General features: G+C 48.4%; 8 protein-coding genes across 8 annotated transcripts; 4 read left to right on the forward strand and 4 right to left on the reverse strand.

Annotated features, from left to right (window-relative positions):
• Nucleotides 1-447: 447 nt before the first annotated feature.
• Nucleotides 448-2145, forward strand: BT62DRAFT_926853 (uncharacterized protein). The gene is made up of 6 exons (XM_043185128.1): nt 448-619; nt 669-1007; nt 1064-1200; nt 1247-1306; nt 1357-1821; nt 1873-2145. The coding sequence occupies exons 1-6, from the start codon at nt 529-531 to the stop codon at nt 1933-1935; spliced, it is 1155 nt and encodes a 384-aa protein (XP_043044701.1). The 5' UTR covers nt 448-528; the 3' UTR covers nt 1936-2145.
• BT62DRAFT_926854 (uncharacterized protein) lies at nt 2143-5117 on the reverse strand (the record flags this gene model as incomplete). Its single annotated transcript, XM_043185129.1, has 6 exons — nt 4852-5117; nt 4661-4791; nt 4544-4604; nt 4377-4488; nt 3218-4325; nt 2143-3164 (listed from the first exon to the last, which is right to left on the reverse strand). Coding segments are annotated over exons 1-6 (2345 nt in total), but the record flags the coding sequence as incomplete, so codon positions are not given.
• A 476-nt stretch (nt 5118-5593) lies between these two features.
• BT62DRAFT_406962 (NADP-dependent alcohol dehydrogenase) lies at nt 5594-7007 on the reverse strand. Its single transcript, XM_043180805.1, has 4 exons — nt 6644-7007; nt 6315-6575; nt 5829-6261; nt 5594-5771 (listed from the first exon to the last, which is right to left on the reverse strand). Exons 1-4 carry the CDS (start codon nt 6813-6815, stop codon nt 5627-5629), a joined length of 1011 nt encoding a protein of 336 aa, XP_043044703.1. The 5' UTR covers nt 6816-7007; the 3' UTR covers nt 5594-5626.
• Nucleotides 7008-7200: 193 nt separating this feature from the next.
• BT62DRAFT_978068 (methionyl-tRNA synthetase) lies at nt 7201-9931 on the reverse strand (the record flags this gene model as incomplete). The annotated part of the gene is made up of 12 exons (XM_043189320.1): nt 7201-7981; nt 8031-8062; nt 8117-8277; nt 8334-8532; nt 8652-8990; nt 9043-9094; nt 9142-9231; nt 9279-9320; nt 9374-9527; nt 9641-9679; nt 9729-9802; nt 9861-9931. 12 exons carry the CDS (start codon nt 9929-9931, stop codon nt 7201-7203), a joined length of 2034 nt encoding a protein of 677 aa, XP_043044704.1.
• A 109-nt stretch (nt 9932-10040) lies between these two features.
• On the forward strand, nt 10041-13053 carry BT62DRAFT_406726 (OPT oligopeptide transporter). Its single transcript, XM_043180804.1, has 13 exons — nt 10041-10172; nt 10224-10367; nt 10420-10543; nt 10595-10716; nt 10765-10798; nt 10849-11109; nt 11162-11270; nt 11320-11360; nt 11415-11818; nt 11868-12008; nt 12056-12264; nt 12311-12997; nt 13051-13053. The coding sequence occupies exons 1-12, from the start codon at nt 10150-10152 to the stop codon at nt 12694-12696; spliced, it is 1998 nt and encodes a 665-aa protein (XP_043044705.1). The 5' UTR covers nt 10041-10149; the 3' UTR covers nt 12697-12997; nt 13051-13053.
• Nucleotides 12549-14147, forward strand: BT62DRAFT_406967 (DUF1183-domain-containing protein). The gene is made up of 6 exons (XM_043180806.1): nt 12549-12997; nt 13051-13095; nt 13151-13199; nt 13257-13346; nt 13401-13866; nt 13919-14147. The coding sequence occupies exons 1-5, from the start codon at nt 12815-12817 to the stop codon at nt 13859-13861; spliced, it is 828 nt and encodes a 275-aa protein (XP_043044706.1). The 5' UTR covers nt 12549-12814; the 3' UTR covers nt 13862-13866; nt 13919-14147.
• Nucleotides 14148-14158: 11 nt separating this feature from the next.
• BT62DRAFT_407070 (glycoside hydrolase) lies at nt 14159-16193 on the forward strand. Its single transcript, XM_043180807.1, has 13 exons — nt 14159-14608; nt 14665-14674; nt 14724-14843; nt 14901-14995; nt 15049-15059; nt 15110-15135; nt 15182-15206; nt 15264-15313; nt 15366-15432; nt 15482-15499; nt 15552-15620; nt 15682-15986; nt 16044-16193. The coding sequence occupies exons 1-13, from the start codon at nt 14382-14384 to the stop codon at nt 16119-16121; spliced, it is 1101 nt and encodes a 366-aa protein (XP_043044707.1). The 5' UTR covers nt 14159-14381; the 3' UTR covers nt 16122-16193.
• On the reverse strand, nt 16109-18515 carry BT62DRAFT_960901 (MFS general substrate transporter). The gene is made up of 12 exons (XM_043188575.1): nt 18353-18515; nt 18275-18308; nt 18068-18221; nt 17892-18009; nt 17708-17839; nt 17624-17656; nt 17510-17570; nt 17113-17454; nt 17000-17059; nt 16889-16952; nt 16524-16834; nt 16109-16472 (listed from the first exon to the last, which is right to left on the reverse strand). Exons 1-12 carry the CDS (start codon nt 18436-18438, stop codon nt 16266-16268), a joined length of 1602 nt encoding a protein of 533 aa, XP_043044708.1. The 5' UTR covers nt 18439-18515; the 3' UTR covers nt 16109-16265.
• Nucleotides 18516-18656: the final 141 nt, after the last annotated feature.

The following is an 18656-nucleotide window of genomic DNA, read 5'->3' on the forward strand; positions in this document are numbered from 1 at the left end:
ACCGTCTGGATCTGGTTCGCATCATTAGGTCGCAAATAGTATGCTTTTCTGCTTAGACTTGGTATGTAGTATGATAAAGACTTCCAGTGTACTATAATGTCCATCCGGATATCATATTAGAACGTTCTGTATTCTTGCAATTCCTGAATTCTCACCCGGAGAGCACAGGCGCCCAGAACATTGCACGGCGGCAGCTTCCGAGTTGTTGTCACCAGTCTGGGGTTGGGCCACATCTCAACGTCAACATCCGGCCATGTGCAGCGCATGCTTTCACAGTAATGCGAACCAGGAATGTTAGGCATAACTCTGTACAAATATGGGGAAATTTGGGGGGGGGGGGATGGTAGTGAGGTTTGTGTGAAACCGGAAGTTAGTAAAGAAAGGAGAAGGGCGTTTTGTCACCAAAAAGGGCCGAGTAAGGGTGATGACAAATACAGCGCAACAAGTTTCAATTTGCTTGATAGCAATTCACTTTGACCTCGACGTTCACTACTGCTCGTTGTCGTCGTCTCTCACAGCCAGGTCAGCATGCAAAACGCAGTCGCTGGCCCATCTCGCGCCCCGACGCCCCCGCCGCCATCGATATCTGGCCCTGTCCCTCTCTTTCTCCCTCCACCAGGTGCGCCTCTTGTTTCCCCTCTTGCATACAAACTCACCCGTTCATCTAGTGCAATATCCCCCGGCACCGGCCCTTTTTACGAGCACTGAAGATCTTATATCCCATTTTTGCCTCCTCGATGCCTACGACAAGTATGTACGACCATTCATATCTTCCGATGACCAAGGTGCCAATGCACCACCGACACCGTCCATATCACATCCACTCACGCCGGGAGGCCCTCTCGACAAGGGGAAGGGGAAGGAAGTGACCGTTAACACTCCCCTCGCGCTCGCTCCACAAACGCCTGCGGCGGATCCCCAGGATGGCGATGACGATGATCCAGGTGGCAAGGGAGAAAAGAAGAAGAAGAACAACACCTACAAGCATCTCATAAAGGGCACGCCTGGTGCGTTGACTACGCTCTTATGCTGCCATTGTGTACTAATCGCGTGTGGCGCATAGGCAAACATTCAATGAAGAAGGACGACTACCTCACATCGTTGATCCTGGGACCAGGCAAGGAGCGCATAAAGATCACTCCCTTTGACCTCAAGACCCAGCGTGAGGCGTTCTCTGTCAGTGCAGAAGGGCTGAAAGGCGTAGGTTCCATTTCAATTTCTCGAATTCTGGAACTGATCCGTGCAGTGGAATCCAAACACGTTGATTCAAGAATCCATTCAAGCACGAGAAGACCGGAAGAAACGGGTGCGTTCTGTGTAACCAATGTATTACTTACCACACTCATCTGGCCACAGAAAGAGCTAAGACGTCTGGCAAAGGCCCATATCTCCGCCTCCGCTTCTCACACCCCACAGCCAACCCCGACTCCCATTCAAGCACCTATACCTTCTACGCCCGCCTCTTTAGCTGCACAGCGCACAGGCACCCCGCGGCCCGTAAGCGCCGTGCCCCGTCCCGGGAGTGTGAAGCCGTATCTTCCCCCAGTGCAGGTGACGGGCCTGAATGGAAGAACTAGTGGCGGAACGCCCCGGACAGCCACACCACACCCACTCAGTGCTCCACCGGTCAGTGCGAGTTCATTGGCCGCACAGCAGCAGGTGCCGAGAGGGAAGAAGAGAGAACGGGATGATTCCGTTTCGAATTCGAATAAGGGAGCGCCGCCGCAGCCTCAACCTTCAAACATTCCCCCAAAGGCCATCATAAACGCCAAGGCAGGTATTCCGGGCGCACGGCCGAGACCGATAAAAAAACAGCGAATGGTTCGTCTTTCTATCCCTTTCTCTTAGGACCTCTGCTGATGTCTGATGTAGGATATTCAAGGCCAGTCAAGAGATACCGGCCCTATGCAGCAGCCTACGCCACAGGGCGTTTAATGGTGTTGTGTTATCTTCCACCTCCAAATTCTTCTTAATCTTGTCATCGCTGCATCTATACCTTATTAACTTTGTCCTTACTCTTGCATTCCGTCATCCTGCACATAAAACAACACCTGCATGCATTGTTACTCATCAGCAATATACATTCAATTAGTTCCGTTAGACTCCCTGTTGATGTCTTGATATCTCGCTTGCAAATCTCATCACTGATCGTAAAATGCGTGCGTAAGAGTACATAAGCGACATGAAGAAACGAGACAGAAAATCAGTACACTATCAGTGACATTGGTAAGTATCAGTATAATAAGTAGACCGTATGCACGAGGCCCACACAATGTAAGTTATAAATGTGATTCTGTTCCGGGGTATCCAAAAATAAATTATCCCCTTCCTAGATTCGTAACGCTCCGGTTGCTGATCCCTACATCATAGCTTCTCCTGCCTCCAGCGGCCAAGCGGCCATCCTCTTGTGCAAGTACAGTCGTGCTAGCATTTTTTTTGCTATCCAACGACGTTAATCCTCCCTTCATCGACCCTCCATACCGTTTAGCGTCCAAAAACGCATTTCCAGCAACAATCGGCATACTCAATCGCCGCATCCAGCCACCTTTACTTTTCTCTCCAGGACGAGTTGGGATTGAGCCAGATTTTGAATTCTTGCAAGTATCACAGGTGCAATGAGCCGGATGCAGCTGATTAAGTGACTGTCCCGATCTTTCAGGATAGCTGTTTTCCTCGCTACTGCTTCGCAAGGTGCGGGTTGATGCGGGAGGTGCGAGAGAGTTTGCGTCGTTACTCATCAAAAAATCTCTTTGTCTCTCCAACTCCTGGGACTTGAACTCAATTTCCAACTCTCTAGCACGAAGTGTCTGTTCCTTTTCTTTAATTTCTAGCTCCTCGAGACGCCGTTGACGACGTAAAGCGTCATCAAGCGCTGTGGCGTGAATCTGGAAATTTGGTTGTGGCGGTTGTGGTATAGGTATGGCCGTGGGTATCGTAGATGATTCACGGAATGCTCTCGGAGGACTTCTTCCACGGAATGACGCCTCAACTTGCTGAGCTTGTGAGAAAGTGCCCAGAGAAGGTAGAGTACGAGCGATAGGCGGGGAAGAAGCTCTGACTCTTGGGGATGAAGGCCCATCACTGGGTTGATACCGGGTGGCCAGATCGGTTACGCTCATCGGTAACCGAGGGATATCCCTGGACGGAGGAGAGGAAGCGCCATACTAGCAACATGGTCAGTTATTTCATGGGATCTACGAAAAGATGGACTACGTACATCGTATGAATAACGGTTGCGCATCGCAGCCACGATACTACCACTATTCTTTGCCGTGTTATTTCTGTCTACGCCTTTGCCTTTCACACTGTCAAGCCCTCGAGTTGGAGGCTTGTAATCGGACCCAAATTCGCGCTCATCGTATGACAATAGTCTCGAGGTATTTAAGGAGTTGGGCGAACGTTCTGCTACAGTTGCTGAAGGGTCGTCCAAAGTTGGCGCTGTTAATGACCGCATAGGTGTCGAATGTCGAAGACCGTGATTATGGCCACCTGGCGCGCTTACATTTGATTGATTGTTTATATCAGAGTTGTCATTGAATTTCTGTTGAGGGGAAGGGGGGCCAGAGACAGGTGACGACGACACCGTTTCGCCGGTGATAATCTCGTCCCCGCCAGGAATGACGTCGGATGGCCGGGACAACGTCGGGAAACTAATATGAGATGCAGATGATGAGTGGGACGACTGTTCCAGAGAAGGTTGCTGTTGCCGCTGCGAATTAATGGGAGGAAGAGGGAAATGAGTAGGAGGCGCTGGGAATGCAGACAACGATCTCACGGATCCCGTATTAGGATCCAAAAATGAGCGGATAGGATTGTCAAAGGAGGAAGGCGGTGTCGACTGGTTCTGCTTCTGTGTAGCTGTGCCTTCCGGCGTTTGGGGATATTGAGGCTGGTTGGGCGAAGATAAGGGTGATGGTTGCTCCCTTTCTTTCTCGTATACGGTTCGGACCCCAGGATGGACTTCTGTCGGCTTCTGCGAGTTCACGTCAATAGCTTCGGCTTGCAGACACATTGGCGGCGAAGGTCGTTCTTCATCGGATATGCGATTTACTGGTTCACGAATGGTTTGCGACGGCGGTGGTGGTGGCTGTGTTCGAGGCTGCTGTTGAGCTGGCGCACCGAGGTCAGGCAAGTCCGGAGGTATAGGACCTCCCCAGCCCCCTTCGCAAAGAGCCCTCCATTCACCCAAGAGCCCCACAGCAGGTGCATATCGACGAACTCCTTCACAAGCTCGGAGCCATTCAGCATCGGCTATGCGGGACATGCATGCTGCTACACTGAATGTCGTAGATGTATGCCGCTGCGTCACGAATAAGGCATGGTTGCTAAAGAGAATCACTGAATGCATGACCGTTACAAGATAAGTTTATACGCACTACTTATCCTGTGATATTTCTGGTGCAAGAGCGCTGATGAGAGTAATGTAACGCGCATGCTCGTCACTGGCGTCGCGAGCGCTCTTCTTAGACTTCTTCTCGTAGACTTGGCCTGGTCAAGGGGACCTTGTCGGAGGGGTGGTAACACACAGTTGAGAATGATTTACCTGCTTGCTTAATCTTGTCGTTGGCAGCAGCGATTCTATCGTCGCAGGCCTTCTCCTCTTTCTGTAACATGACAAATGTGAAGTTGTTCTTATGTAGGGGCGTTACGGCGCACGTACGGCAAGTTTCTTGAACCATTTTCTGACCTCGCTACTGATTCCTTCATATTCTTTGTCAGCTATCTTTGCAAATTTGGCGTCGATATCGAATAGAGCCTCAAAGATATTGGCACTAGCGCTCAGCGTGTTGGCTAGAAATGAAGGTCAAGGTCGACCCTCAGAATAGCCAGGGGGAAGTAGAGCGGACTAACCAGCGATGTCGGTCGTAGTTTTCAATCCAGCGCTTTCACGAAGAGCCTTCACCAACTTCTTCTGCAATATCACAACGGCTTCCGCAGCCTCACAGTAATCGCTCAAGACGCCTAGCAAGGTTTCCAATGATTTGCATGACTTGTGCACGTCCGCTCTGTCGTAGGGATGTTGCTGGCCTGGATTGCTGGCCATCCGCCTCGTCGTCGGCCGTCGTAAATAGAAGAAGGTGGCGGGGGTAAGAGCCGGTAAGTAGAAAGGGGGTGCGGCCCTCCCACGCAAATCCAAAATGGAAATTCAAACGAAATCAGACCACGTTTTGAACGTTTGTTCCTCCAGATCTCACTACATATATCACTACTTGGCCTCGTCATCATCAATGTATTTATTTATATTCCAACATCGCTTATCATACAAACAGGCACACGTCTATGAAACAATTCGAATATTAATGAAGGCCAGCCCACAGATCTTGACCCTTCTTGACCGCCGATCACGATCGCAGTACTTTTGAAAATCGAATCGGCAGCTTGAGCGTATTTCCTTATCGATTGTCATATAGGCAAATCAAAGTCAAAATACCGGCTTCGGACTGACCTACTAATAGTCTAAAGCCTAGGGATGTGTATCGCGCCTTACCAGACCTTCATAATCGTCTCTGTTTTTCATGACGCTTGTCTATATCCTACTATTACTCTATGGACCAAATAATTCCGAGTACAAGTTCTAGTTCTAGAAGGCGATGCATTGTGTCATTTTGCAGTGCTAACCAAAAATCTACTGATTCGTAAGCACTCCTCTGTAGCGTAATCTGCCCGAGCCTAATCGTTCTATGGCCTCCGTAATACCCTCAGTCGTCATAGGAAACTTTTCAATTATTGGACATATGTTGTTGCGGGCGGAAAAATCTAGCATATCGTTGCTAGAGAGAGGTCAGAACGGCTAGTGCCAATATTGACAAACTATAAATCAAGCTTACTGCATAACTCGTTCGGCGAGAACTGTTCCAACAACCTCGATCCCCTTCCAGGCGAAGGGCGTGTACGGTACGCCCATCATGTACTTGGGATCAGTCACAGTCAACGGAATGACGGTGGCTTTCGGAGCTAAGATTCCGAAGTACGACTCATAATCCACCATTCCAGCCGTTGTAACGATGAGTCTGTTGATAGGTTTCGACAATCCAATCTGCGACAGATCGTCAATACCTTTGGTTGCGTAAAATTCATGCGTCCCCAGGCTTAAAGCCTCCTCCCGCTTCGAGTTAGTGCCCGAGAAGACAACAACGTCGCAGCCCATTTTTGCTGCGAACTGAATGGCAAGATGTCCCAAACCACCTATGCCGACGATGCCAACCCGGTCTGTGGGTTTACAGTACTTGATTAAGGGCGTGAAGACGGTGGAACCGGCGCCTGAAAATTAAGACGGTTTGTTAGTAATCACGCCTTGAGTAGGATGTACGTACACATGAGTGGCGCGGCTTTCTCAGATGACAGAGCATCCGGCAATTTGAAGAGCCAATCTTCCTTCCAAATACCTAGTTCCCCGAGGGAACCTTGGTCAAAATTGGCCGAACCAAAGCATTTCTTCATCTGACAAAAGACCTCGTTACCGGTCTGACACTCTCTGCAGCATCCGCAAGTTTCATGCATGTATCCCCATCCCACTCGATCCCCGACCTTCAAACGCTCACAAGATGGACCGACCTCTTGAACGATACCGACACCTGCATTATCCCATTAATATTGAGTAGCACTTCTTCACGTTTCCACTGGATATGATATAAGTACCGACCTTCATGACCAAGTACCATATCTACGTTCAAATAGTGCAAATCCGTTCCGCATAATCCACTGTGTGTGACCTTGACGACAACATCGCCGGGAGAAAGCTCCTCCCTAGTGAAAGAAGATTCGACAATTTTGCCAGAAACGGAGCCTCGGAAAGTTTTGCCTTCGTAGACCATTATCGTGGGGGTTTGAATGTAAACTGCACCTGCGGGACTTCCTTTAAATATATCACCGAAATCTCTCTATCCATGCCCAGCATGCTTCGACAGCTCCAGAAGCATAGCTGGAAACGGCCGGGCAGGACCATCTTCATTCCGGTCCTTATAGAACCTGTCGCAGTAACAATCGTGTGCTAGTCGGGTGGCTACCGGCCTGAGGCCTTCAGTCCTGACGTCCAGAGACGAACGTTCGGCTAAGACAAACGGAACCACGTTTATCCGGTATAACTATTCTACACATCTAAGCACAGGGTTGACATCTGAAAATAACATCAACAGCGAAGAACTCGTACATCTAACAATATACTTCTCTTTTACGCAGACAAATGACTTAATCATTGCTTCAAGGATGTTGCAACTTTGCCAAGTCTCCTTTCAACTTCTTCAACACATCTACTTCGGCCTTAATCTCCGCATCCAGCTCCTTCGTCTTGGGAGTTTGACTCTTTAGAGCACGAACGACATCTCCCTGCTCTCTTATCTTCACCTCTAGAACCAATATTTCTGGCGTCTTTGGTATGTCCGCTGCGGGTGCCAGCGGGACCTTACTCTTCCCCCTTTTACCTGCAGGCTTTGACGCCTCCATTTCAGTGGCGCTCTCCAGACCCCCGAACCGGGCCCGGAATTTTTCAGCCATACCCTCGTCAATCTTTTTGAACAGATGCTCGGTCTTACCAATGATATGACCAGCAAGGATATCGGTTGAAAGTGCATCTGGAACGGATCTCGCCGGGGCGTTGAGCTGTTCGAGAATGGCGGCAGCCGTTGCAGGCATGTAGGGATACACCAAAGTGGATAGGACGTAGATAAGGTTGACGGCACGGGACAGGACTTTTGCGCATCGGATGGGATCTGAAGTCATTAGAGCCTTACCAAGGCCCGAGGATTGCAGATAGCTATTGCCGCGGATGGAGATGAGCATGATGGTTTGGAGACCTAAACGAAGCTTCACGGATTCCATGGCGTCAATGTAATCCTTGAGTAAGCCGTTCACGTCTGAGATGAAGTCTGCATCGTGTTCATCGTTAACTGAAAGTGGGCCTGGCTCGTCCCCACTTTCAGGAATGACACTGTTGTATTGCGATGACACGAATTTGAGAACTCGATTGACAAAGTTGCCAAAACTGGGTTTAAGATTAGGATATGCTGTTGCAGTACGAGGAAGGTACGGACTTGTTTAACAAAACATTGTTGTTTGCAGCAATCTGTGGATGAGCATATGAGATCTATCCGTAAATGCGAACATCAGAAGGACTTACACAGTCCGACCATGAGAACATAGAATCGGCTGTCTCTGGTCTTGTAGATAGAAGGTAATACCTCCAGACCGACGATGGTATGCCTGTCTCCTTTGCAGCTGGCCCAAAGACACCACGATTACGGCTTTTAGAGAACTTTCCGCCTTCATAGTTCAGATACTCTTGAGAATAAGTCAGCCGACCTCGTACGCGACTGGGTGCAAAAGGCATAGTTTACCAGTCGTTGATAAGTGGTGCAGGGTCGTCCAATTCCTCCCATCAGCAAGTTGAACAGAAGGGAAGTAGACTGTGTGGAAGTACACATTATCTTTACCCATGAATTGATACAAACGGACATTCTCAGGGTTGAACCACCATTTTTCCCACTCTGGTGTGTAGTTGGCGCTGATACTTGGGTAACCAATAGGGGCGTCGAACTGGAAATGTGTTAAAGTGTGCACTTGGGTCCAAAATTAGAGAACTTACCCAGACGTCTGTTGAACAGAAAGCGTGATTAACGACGGCCATGAAACACGTAGATGGACCTACATAGAACTTTCCCCCTCATGGATTCATCTTCCGCCGAGTCAATTGGAACAGGCACACCCCATTTCAGATCTCGTGTGACAGGCGTGGGAAGCAATCCAGCCTTGACCCGCGCGTCGACTAGCTCGCCGTCTCCATTGATAACTGAGTTGGAAGACCATTTCCCTTCTTTCCAAGATTTTTTGATCCACTCCTCCGTCCGAGGTTGTATCTGGTCCAATTTAAGGTAATTATGGGTCGAGACTCGCGTTGTTACACGATGATCTTTGTTGACCAAGCATCGAGGCTTAATTAATTCAATCGCGTCCAGCGTCCGGCTGCAAAGGTCGCACTGATCACCACGAGCATCCTGGGTACAAATGTAAACATAGATGTAACAACAAAAAAGGTCCATGTCAAACCTCATAGCCACAATGCGGGCAGATGCCTTCTACAAACCGATCTGCCAAAAACCTGAGAGGTGAGGGAATCGAAATTTTTATGAGAGCATTTCAACTCACTTGGGACAACCCTCACAATAAATCTGCTCTTTATCCTGTTTCTCCAAGAAACCATTTGCTCCTAAATTCCGGTATATTCCTTGACATATTCTGCGAAACCGATTAGATCATGTAAAAGGAGCCGGGCCTTTACGTACTCCGTATGCCATGGAGTCGAAGTGCGTCCGAAATAGTCGAATCTAAGACAGCAGTTGGTACTCGAATCCAATGAAAGAACAGGACATTTGCGAACCCAATGTCAAACCACTCGTAGGTTTCTTTGTGGAGAAGATGGTATTTGTCACATAGCTCTCGCGGGGTTATATGCTCCTTCAAAGCTTGAGTTTCCGTAGCGGTTCCGTACTCGTCAGTCCCACAGATGTATAGCGTTGTTCTATTTCTAGTGCCTATCCGGACATGAAGAAGGCCAAAGAATACACAAAACCGGCAACGACGTACGGTTATAACTGACGCGAGAAATTAGCCCGTAGGTGAATGAACAAAGAACGAACTCACCGACTAAAAACATCAGCACTGAGAGTACTCCCAATAATATTTCCTACTGGGTGATTAATTGCGTTCACGAGACCATATTCGAGGCCTCTCACCCAAATGAGGAACGTTGTTGCAGTATGGTAGCGCGGACGTAATCAAAACATTGTTCTCCCCTTCCTTTGGCAGCCTGTACAGGCCGCATTGTTAGCTTCACGGACAACCACTGACATCCAGAAGCACCATACGTCGCAGGGTGTCCTGGAGGGGGAATGACCTGTAGCAGACCATCTGCAGATCTGATTTTTTGGCCCGACATGGTATACGGCAGCGTCGAGGTTGATGACAAGGGCGATACGGCAAATCGATGAAAATGACTCGGAAGCCGCAGGCAAGCATGCTCACATAGCGCGGTCTGCCACGTGGCTCACACGCAACACTCGTCCTTCGGATGACGCGATTGCTGACTGACTGCACGGCCGATGCGATAACGCCTTCCCTTTCCTTCTTCCATCAGTCCGCCCAAGTTCCAGCGCCATGAACGTCTCTCGCTGGCTTAAGTGAGTAATTTCCGCTGCATTTCCCAAATATTTCGCCTATATTTGTTCCAGGAAGCACTGGGAACCGCTCACAAGTCTACAATCTTCGGCCTCGAGAGAATTTACTCCTACCGCTGTTATTTTGGGTCTCCTGATAGGATGCTTGCTGTGCTTTACGAATCTTTACTTTGGGCTGCAGACCGGCTTCATTAGCATGTCCGTCAATGATGTATTTGACCAAAGCACTCGCTGAAGATAGCTATCTTAGGATGTCTCTACAATCTGCCTTGATTGGCTTCCTCATATCAAGAATGCTGCCTGACCCTCTCAGCGCCCAAGAAATAATTGTTGTTCAAACTACTGCCGTAGCAACAGGAACAATGCCTCTGGCTGTCGGTGATTCAACGCAGCCCGTTGACTATGTAGGCTTACTGTACGTACAGGCAGGTTTTGTTGGCATCCTTCCTGCCTTGGGACTTCTAGACGAGGGGCGAGATGGATCTCCCCCCATCCATCTGACTTGGATAGCTGCCGCAGGCTGGTCTTTTGCTGTTGCATTTTTTGGGTATGACCAGCATTACCTGCTTCAGCCGTGGCTAAATAATAGTTGTAGAGTGTTCATGTCCCCTCCAATCCGAAAGCAAGTGGTATGATGCTAGTGTAATAGAAATTTTAAGATACTGACTCACCTCGCTAGATTATTGAAGAGCAGTTAGCGTTTCCGTCGGGCACCGCTACTGCCCATCTCATATCTGTGCTACACAAGTTGCCCCCGCCGGAAACGGGGTTGCACCGACGAACTGGCTATGAACGTATCGATGATGAAGAAGTACCCGATCCTTCTAGTCCCGCCATAGACCGGGAGGAGGGTGCGCTAGTTGCGCATGAGCAAGAAGTCGTTCAAGGTACCGGTTGGCAAACGTTGTTGTGGAGTTTCGCTCTGTCGGGGATTATGACAGTATGACAGAATTCTAATCATTGCCCTGATTTCCCACTCACATCCTACTCAGCTCATAGCGTACTTCTTCCCAGTTATCTTTTCTATTCCGCTTTTTGGAAACCATCTTGCTAAAGAGTGGTTATGGACTTTTACTCCCAGTTTGTCGTATGTCGGTCAAGGTTTGTGCATTTCCGACGCGGTTTTTTGGACCTTGATCAATAGCTGTAGGGATTATAATGGGTTATCCCATTACCTTGTCGATGAATCTGGTATAATTTTCCTTTATTCTTTCAATATGCAGAACGAATTGACTGTCATTGCAGGGCATGGTTGTTGGTTGGGGGATTCTGTCGCCTCTTTCGAAGCATCTAGGTTGGGCTCCTGGACCAGTCGGTAGCATGACGGACGGTGCTCGGGGATGGATTCTTTGGGTATCCTTAGCGATAATGTGTGCTGACAGTCTTGTGTCCTTGGTTCCCGTCATATTTGGTTATGCCAAGGAGATGATTGGGACAAATCTCGGAGCTGGCTCTTATTCAGATTCTAAAGAAGATAATGAAGTCGAGACAGCCGATAGGCTCGTACCCCTGAGTTGGGTTATTATAGGATGGAGTATCAGCATTATTCTCGGGACGTTCTTGGTCTGGATTGTGTTTGGTCATGAAGGAATCAAACCTTGGGCTACCTTCTTGGGTTTTGTTCTCGGGGGCATGCTCAGCGTACTAGCGTATGTGATTTTAATTCTGGTTGAGCACATTACTAATTATTCGTTGCAGAGTACGCGCTCTCGGAGAAACAGATATCAATCCTGTTTCCGGTCTAGGGAAGATTTCGCAGCTCTTCTTTGCTTGGATACAACCCGGAAACATCGTAGCAAATATCATAGCTGGGGGAGTAGCAGAGGCAGGGGCGCAACAGTGAGTACCTCGTCCTGTTGCATAGCTCTACACCTAACAGCGTCAAGGGCTGGTGATCTCATGCAAGATCTGAAGACAGGGCATCTGTGTCACGCATCTCCAAGGGCCCAATTCTACGGTCAATTAATTGGATCAGCATTTTCTATCTTGGTTACAACAACTGCTTATACCCTATATAATCGGGCATATGATATCCCAGGACCCTCGTTTCCTGCACCTACGGCGTATGTTTGGTTAAGCCTGGCGCGACTTTTGCGTAAGCAGTATGTCTGAACTGTTCTTCTCAGCTTGACTTCTCGTAGGTGACGGAAAACTTCCGGAACAAAGTAGCGTGTTCATGTTTGCTTTTGCCATCATATTCGGGGCTGTAGCAGCATTTAAGACTTATGCTGCTCGGAGGTATCTTTGGTACAGCAAATGGATACCATCCGGTGTGGCGTTTGCTATTGGTTTCTTGAATACGCCGTCTTTTTCGATAGCACGTCTGATTGGCGGTGTTCTCGAGCATGTGTATCGCACTCGATTCACTAAGGACAAATCAGACATTCGCCTGATTGTTATTGCGAGCGGTTTTGTACTGGGCGAGGGCGTTACGAGCATTGTATCTTTGATACTTCGGACATTCGGTGTCGGCGTTGCTTCATGCTGGGGCTGCGGCCACGGTCTGTGTGGGGGATGTCCTGTATGATATACATCACTTGTAAAATATAGAAATAGTAGAGCCGGCGATCGGAACACGTCGGTGCCACGACATCCATACTGAACCATAAGTAGTAGACAGTGGCACTTCCTAAATTCATGCCATCATGTCTCGACAACAATTAGCGAAAATCCCCTCTTTGACATTTTACAAGGATGAACTGACGAACTCGCGTCGGACTGCCCCGATATCGCAGCTGACTTGTGTAGGGAAACCGTGTAAATTATACACGCCCGACGTTGTGCGCTGCACCAATCTAGGAGGCACGGGTACAGATGTCGACTGGAAGGTATCTTTACACAAATCGCTATTTGGCATGCGAACGATTGACCGAGAACAAAGTGCGAGGCCGACTTGCCGGAATCCTTACGGTTCGGTAGAGTGGAAGTTCGTTCAGCCTTCTCATTCTTTTCCTTTTGACCCTCAGCGATGGTGTTCTCAGGTTTCTTGTGAAGGGTGGACAAGCCCCGGCGACTCTTTTGTTCTCAAAGGTGCGCAACAAACAGAACCTTCTGTAATAATTGTCTACCAACTTCAGCGATCTTTAGGATCCTGCGGATTAGAATATCGTCTTGTTCACGTTCCAGGTTCTCTGAGAAACCCAGAGTCGCAAAGCAGCATGAGAGATTGGTTTCGTTGTGTGTACCAGTTTCTGCTTTATTTTCGGTATCTTAATAATGTGATGTTCCCAGCTCTCGATGTTTCCGAGATTGTGTTCAGTATTCTCTGGACCGCTGTACTCGCATTGATAACATACAGTTTCCTGAAATCATGTTTTGGTCAACCAACAATCACCAACCGCCGGCCACAAAACCATGGCCCCTCCGGATGGTTTCCCGGGAGCTACGGTGACGATTATGCCCCTCCTCCCCCCTACACGAAAAGTCCTGCAGATCAAGGTTGGAGGCCAGGATTCTGGACTGGAGCGGCTCTGGGCGGCTTGGGTGCTCACTTCTTTAATAATCGGCGTCCACGAAACGAAGAACCTCCGCCCCGTCCAACAAGACGGTTCTGGGACTGGGAAAATAGTCGGGCATCTAGCATTTTAGGAAGGAGGGGAGCAAATTACGAATTTGAAAATCGTGGAGAAGGGCCGTCGAACCTCGGAACGATGAGATCTAGTACGGGATTTGGTGGTTCCAATGTCAGATGAAAGAGGTGAGGATGATGCCTGTTTGTCAGAGTACGAGCTCTGATCCCTATTTTTAAGACTGAAGACTGTACTTTCGTAGCGACAGATATCTACGCTGGAATAACATGTATTTTGACGCCTTTCGACGACATGATGAAGAAGGGCGGAGACCATGGGGAATCTTCGGTGATAATATGAGGCTTGAGCTCTTAACGGTATATTACCCCAGATGCATACAACGCCCGGTCATCCCAGGGAGAATTCCCCCCGAAGTCCAATCGCGTATGTAGCGGAAGAATGACCGGCATCGCAGATGTCCCGGCTTTCGATACAATTTTCCGCGAGATCGACGATTATATCAGTTGTGTTTCCGAAGCCACTATTTCTGCACGGTGTTTCCGACATGCCCTTCATGTGACAACTAACCGGGAAACATCTCGGTAGTTTGACGGGTAGTCGCTTCTTTCCCATTTCTCATCTGCAGTCGAGGATACTATTTAATCGCTAGGGAGCGATTGCTCTCTCCGACCCAGTCTTCACCATGAATTGCTTGTCTGCTTTCGTTTTCGTCGCCGTTCTCTTTTCTTCTTGCCATGCGGCCATTTTGCCTTCTTGCACTTCCAATGAGACTGTCTCCTCCTCTGCTGGGACGTGTAGCGGAGACTTGGCTAAGTTCGAATACTTTGGTGTTAATGAATCTGGTGCTGAATTCGGTTCTGATAATATACCTGGAGTTTTGGGGACCGATTACATTTTCCCATCAGAGAGGTTCGCTCCCCCCCTTTTTTGCGCCCAATTTCGTCTTTCTGACAATAGCCTTGCAGTTCAATCGATGTAGGTCTTTTCTCGAGTACTGCAGCCGAATGCGCTGACTTGGTACCAGTACTTCGTTGATCTCGGCTTCAACTTCTTCCGCCTTCCTTTTCTGCTGGAGCGGCTTGCTCCTCCTGCCACCGGAATAACAGGCGCCTTCGATGATGACTACCTCGGCCTGATTAAATCAGTCTGCCACTCTTTCTTACTATCACATTGATGACACTTACCTCTCGACGTCCCACAGACTGTGGAATATGTCACCGGAAAAGGGGCATACATCGCCATAGACCCACACAACTACCTGATTTACAATGGAGCTACATTGACCAGCACCTCGGAGTGAGTTTGAGTAATTTCAACGCCAGTTTTTGCACTAACTTGATTTATTTAAGTTTCCAGACGTGTAGGTCCATCTTCAATTTTTGATAGACAACATGTAACGTCTGTGTTTAGTCTGGACTAACCTCGCAAATGAATTCGTGGGTGCAATTACACACACATGCACACCTGCTTACCGTCTGAAAGGTTGACAACGAACATGTTATCTTTGGTTAGTATATATCACTACTTCACTATGACAACAGTTCACGTAACATGATGTTTATAGACATCATGAATGAGCCTTATACTGTTAACGCCTCCGTCGTATTCAACATGGTATGCAACCGAAAAATCAGTGTGGTTCGATACTTAGCTTTACTCGTTCTAGAACCAAGCCGCTATCGACGGTATCAGGTCTACTGGCGCTACCCAGCTCATTCTTGCTGAAGGAACATGTATGTGACTATATCCTTTCTTGTAACACTACTAATAATCTCGGCGTAGCTTGGACTGGAGCCTGGAGTGAGCCCGTTCGATACACCTTTGGTAACCGCTAAGCTGAATTAACATTCAGCATGGACGACCTCTGGCAACTCGGACTATTTTGGTAACATTAAGGATTCTGCTAACAACACCGCTATCGGTTAGTTGATCTTGCAATATTCTAGTCCATCTTGTTTTCTGAAGACATCATTTTCGACCAGAGATGCACCAGTACCTCGATTCCGATGGTTCGGGCACCTCCGCAACCTGTGTTTCTTCCACTATCGGTGCGGAGCGCTTGGCAGCCGCGACTGCTTGGTTGGAAGAGACAGGCCTCAAAGGCTTCTTGGGTGAAATAGGAGCTGGATCTAACGACGTTTGGTTTGCTTTCACCCAATGCTCTCACGAGTCGAGTGCTTACAACTTATTCAGTATGCAGGCTGTCTTTGGTGCCCTTTGCTCAATGCAACAGTCCGGTGTCTGGATCGGTGCCTCCTGGTGGGCCGCGGGTCCATGGTGGGGAACCGTACGCGCTTTCTATCATTTCATTTGATGTGCATTGACCGCCTGCCTCTTTTTGTAGTACTTCCAATCTATCGAACCACCCAGTGGTGCCGCCATTGCTGACATCCTCCCTCAGTCTCTGGAGCCATTCTTGTGAAAGGGTTTACCTCTGGATTAACATAGTTTACATAATAGCTACAGGAAGCATTCAAATTACAATTGACCGATCTCGTGACGAAAGAGAAGATTGTACGTTCATGCTTCTCAGAGCAGAGCAAGAAAGAACACCACACAATTTCTCTTACGACAAATCACGGGGATCTTCGCTATTCGAGGGCCCAGCCTCTTCAGAAGAAGAAACCGTCGTATACGGCACTGCCGTACCACCTGTGGTTCGGACCAAACTTAACAAGAAGACAACAGTTGCCAGAATCGCCGCTGCGAGACAAAAGATCGCTTTAGGAAAGTACGCGACAGTTGATCCGTATGTGACGGCATAGATAGTGGGCTTATGAATGATGAGAAAGTAGCGAATTTGCTCGGGGTATGATGTGCTTACCGATATCGTGTGGGCTATAGCAGACAGCACCGCCATTGCCCCAAACAAAGCTCCTGACTCGGAGCTGTGCCCGCTGGCATGCAGGCATACCGCCCCGAGTGAGTGTGCGGCTGGGTTACCGCCAGACGTGAACGAGTTCAAGCACGATAGTACTGTGAACAATGGAGCTGATGCCGGTGTTATCGCAACCAATCCATCTGCCAATCCATCAACCGCAAATGAACACTGAGCCAAACGCTTGTCGAAATGCATCTCAGAATAGATGGAGAACCCTTCTGATCCGGCTTTGGGCTTGAAATAGGCAACAATCACTGACGTTAGCCTTATGTGAGCGAGTCATTTGCGGCACTTGACATGGCACTTACCAGGTATTATAACGAGAAGATTAATGGCTCTCGACACCCACAGAAATGACATGTAGAACCCCAGCTAGAGAAATCGGTCAGCAGACGCACTTTGCTATCAAAGCAACTGACATCAGAGCTTGACCAAGAATAAATATGTTTTGCATAAAGGTATTTGATTTGATAGACGCCCTATGATATCCTCGATGAGGGTCAAGTGTTATTCTTGAAGCTTCGTGACTCACAATTGAAATCAGGTATAGGAATAGGCTGAGTCCAACGAAAGTCAGATTATAGTCTCTAGATGCTCGTCCTACACGGGTTCGAGGAGCGAACATAGATATTGGCGAGAGAAGGGTTTTGATGAATTTTGTCAAGTAGGACTTTATTGACGGCAACGTTAGCCTCTTCAAGCTTGACGGCGATAATGTGGGTATATGTGTATCGTCCACGGTCTGATCATTCTTTTGAAGAGATTCCGGACAGAAGAATATGAGGTAGCATTGAATCGCCGCAAGGAGGAGGACGCTGACATAGAACAAGTCGTAAGTGTTGTTTGTGAAGAGAGTCATTATAATACCGCCGAACTGCAAAGATTAAAAGTCTAACATAAGAAGCTGATTGAGCAGAAGGTCTTCTCACCGACGGCCCGGCAGCTAGTCCAATGAAAACCAGTCCCTGAATGGTACTAAAGATCTTGGAGCTGGAGAAAACGACATCAGGCCAGAGGTACAACAGGACAGGGATTGGAAGTACCGAGAACCATGCTCAGTGCAATCTGAGATGTACCTTGAGAAAAAACTTGGGTTTTAGTTGTAAAAAGATGGGAAGAAGGGTTACGCATGAAAAAGCCCATTGAAGGCTGAGAGACCTCCCGACAAACCATCAATAATGAATCCCAGCATCAGAACCTGTTCGGCATAATCGTAGAAGATAGTATTGGGCGCAGTGGCGAGAAGGAAAACTAATTCCCTACAAGGACACGCCTGAATACACAGATTGAGAAACTGCAATGGCAACTCACAAGCTCATTGCACCGACAAGGTTGGCGAACAGAATAGGCTTGCGTCCAACTGAGTCGCCCAGCCGGCTCCAAGGACCAGTGGTAGTGGCGCTTAGGATGCTCATAACTGTCGTTATCGCTGTGAGAGTCAATCAGTGAGGACTAGGTAACACGAATATTTATGAGGGGAAGAATACAAGCTTGTATTGCCGCCGCACGGGATTGAACTGCCGGTGACGACGAGCAGTCTGTGAAGGTTTCCAGGGTGCCTGAGCTGGGGAACGGTTCCTCAATGGCACGACAAGCAATGTCAGTGTAAACTTGAATTCGTGGAGCCATTGTAAGACCCCGCTACAGTCAACGGTGATAAGGGCACAGATGCACCGAGACTGTCCATGACTCACTGCCATTGATGCGAGCATGATGACCGGAATCAGCCTGAAGGGTATCAGCATGGGACAACCAGGAGAAAACCTACTGACCAGTAAGGATTTGCTTTCCATTGCCTCCGCTGGTGAGGCCGGGGAATAAGCGGGATAACCTCGAGAGCAGCCTCAGAAGAGTTCATGGTAGTAGCGAATAGAGAACCAAACTTGGAGAGATTGCAGCCATTGCAAGGGCATCGCGGCAGTCCCGATATGGGGCCTGAAGGTGATGAGAAATCGTACAGGAAACTGCAGCAATGACTTGAACTACGAAGCAAAAAAAAAGATTAAGTTTATTCTACGTTCAGCGAGCAAGAAAAAGTCAGAAAAATATATGCATGGGAGCCTGAGCAAGGCTGAT

The sequence above is a fragment of the Guyanagaster necrorhizus genome (genome assembly GCF_019112545.1).
Source record: "Guyanagaster necrorhizus MCA 3950 unplaced genomic scaffold BT62scaffold_3, whole genome shotgun sequence".
NCBI lineage: Eukaryota > Fungi > Basidiomycota > Agaricomycetes > Agaricales > Physalacriaceae > Guyanagaster > Guyanagaster necrorhizus.

Bases quoted from the DNA above. Each gene is read 5' to 3' on its own strand.
- BT62DRAFT_960901 (XM_043188575.1), bottom strand. From the start codon at position 18,438: ATGAACTCTTCTGAGGCTGCTCTCGAGGTTATCCCGCTTATTCCCCGG. The intron at 17,840-17,891 runs GTGAGTTGCCAT...GTGTCCTTGTAG, and splicing joins CTTGTCGGTGCAATGAGCTT to GGAATTAGTTTTCCTTCTCG. The intron at 17,571-17,623 runs GTACTTCCAATC...CGTTTTCTCCAG, and splicing joins TGCACTGAGCATGGTTCTCG to CTCCAAGATCTTTAGTACCA.
- BT62DRAFT_406726 (XM_043180804.1), top strand. From the start codon at position 10,150: ATGAACGTCTCTCGCTGGCTTAA. The intron at 10,544-10,594 runs GTCGGTGATTCA...CTGTACGTACAG, and splicing joins CAGGAACAATGCCTCTGGCT to GCAGGTTTTGTTGGCATCCT. The intron at 11,110-11,161 runs GTATGACAGAAT...CATCCTACTCAG, and splicing joins CTCTGTCGGGGATTATGACA to CTCATAGCGTACTTCTTCCC.
- BT62DRAFT_406962 (XM_043180805.1), bottom strand. From the start codon at position 6,815: ATGGTCTACGAAGGCAAAACTTTCCGAGGCTCCGTTTCTGGCAAAATT. The intron at 6,576-6,643 runs GTCGGTACTTAT...GGGATAATGCAG, and splicing joins TATGGTACTTGGTCATGAAG to GTGTCGGTATCGTTCAAGAG. The intron at 6,262-6,314 runs GTACGTACATCC...CTTAATTTTCAG, and splicing joins GAAAGCCGCGCCACTCATGT to GCGCCGGTTCCACCGTCTTC.
- BT62DRAFT_406967 (XM_043180806.1), top strand. From the start codon at position 12,815: ATGTCTCGACAACAATTAGCGAAAATCCCCTCTTTGACATTTTACAAG. The intron at 13,096-13,150 runs GTTCGTTCAGCC...TGGTGTTCTCAG, and splicing joins TACGGTTCGGTAGAGTGGAA to GTTTCTTGTGAAGGGTGGAC. The intron at 13,200-13,256 runs GTGCGCAACAAA...AGCGATCTTTAG, and splicing joins CGACTCTTTTGTTCTCAAAG to GATCCTGCGGATTAGAATAT.
- BT62DRAFT_926853 (XM_043185128.1), top strand. From the start codon at position 529: ATGCAAAACGCAGTCGCTGGCCCATCTCGCGCCCCGACGCCCCCGCCG. The intron at 1,008-1,063 runs GTGCGTTGACTA...TGTGGCGCATAG, and splicing joins TCTCATAAAGGGCACGCCTG to GCAAACATTCAATGAAGAAG. The intron at 1,201-1,246 runs GTAGGTTCCATT...TGATCCGTGCAG, and splicing joins GTGCAGAAGGGCTGAAAGGC to TGGAATCCAAACACGTTGAT.
- BT62DRAFT_407070 (XM_043180807.1), top strand. From the start codon at position 14,382: ATGAATTGCTTGTCTGCTTTCGTTTTCGTCGCCGTTCTCTTTTCTTCT. The intron at 15,207-15,263 runs GTTAGTATATAT...TGATGTTTATAG, and splicing joins CAACGAACATGTTATCTTTG to ACATCATGAATGAGCCTTAT. The intron at 15,314-15,365 runs GTATGCAACCGA...TACTCGTTCTAG, and splicing joins CCTCCGTCGTATTCAACATG to AACCAAGCCGCTATCGACGG.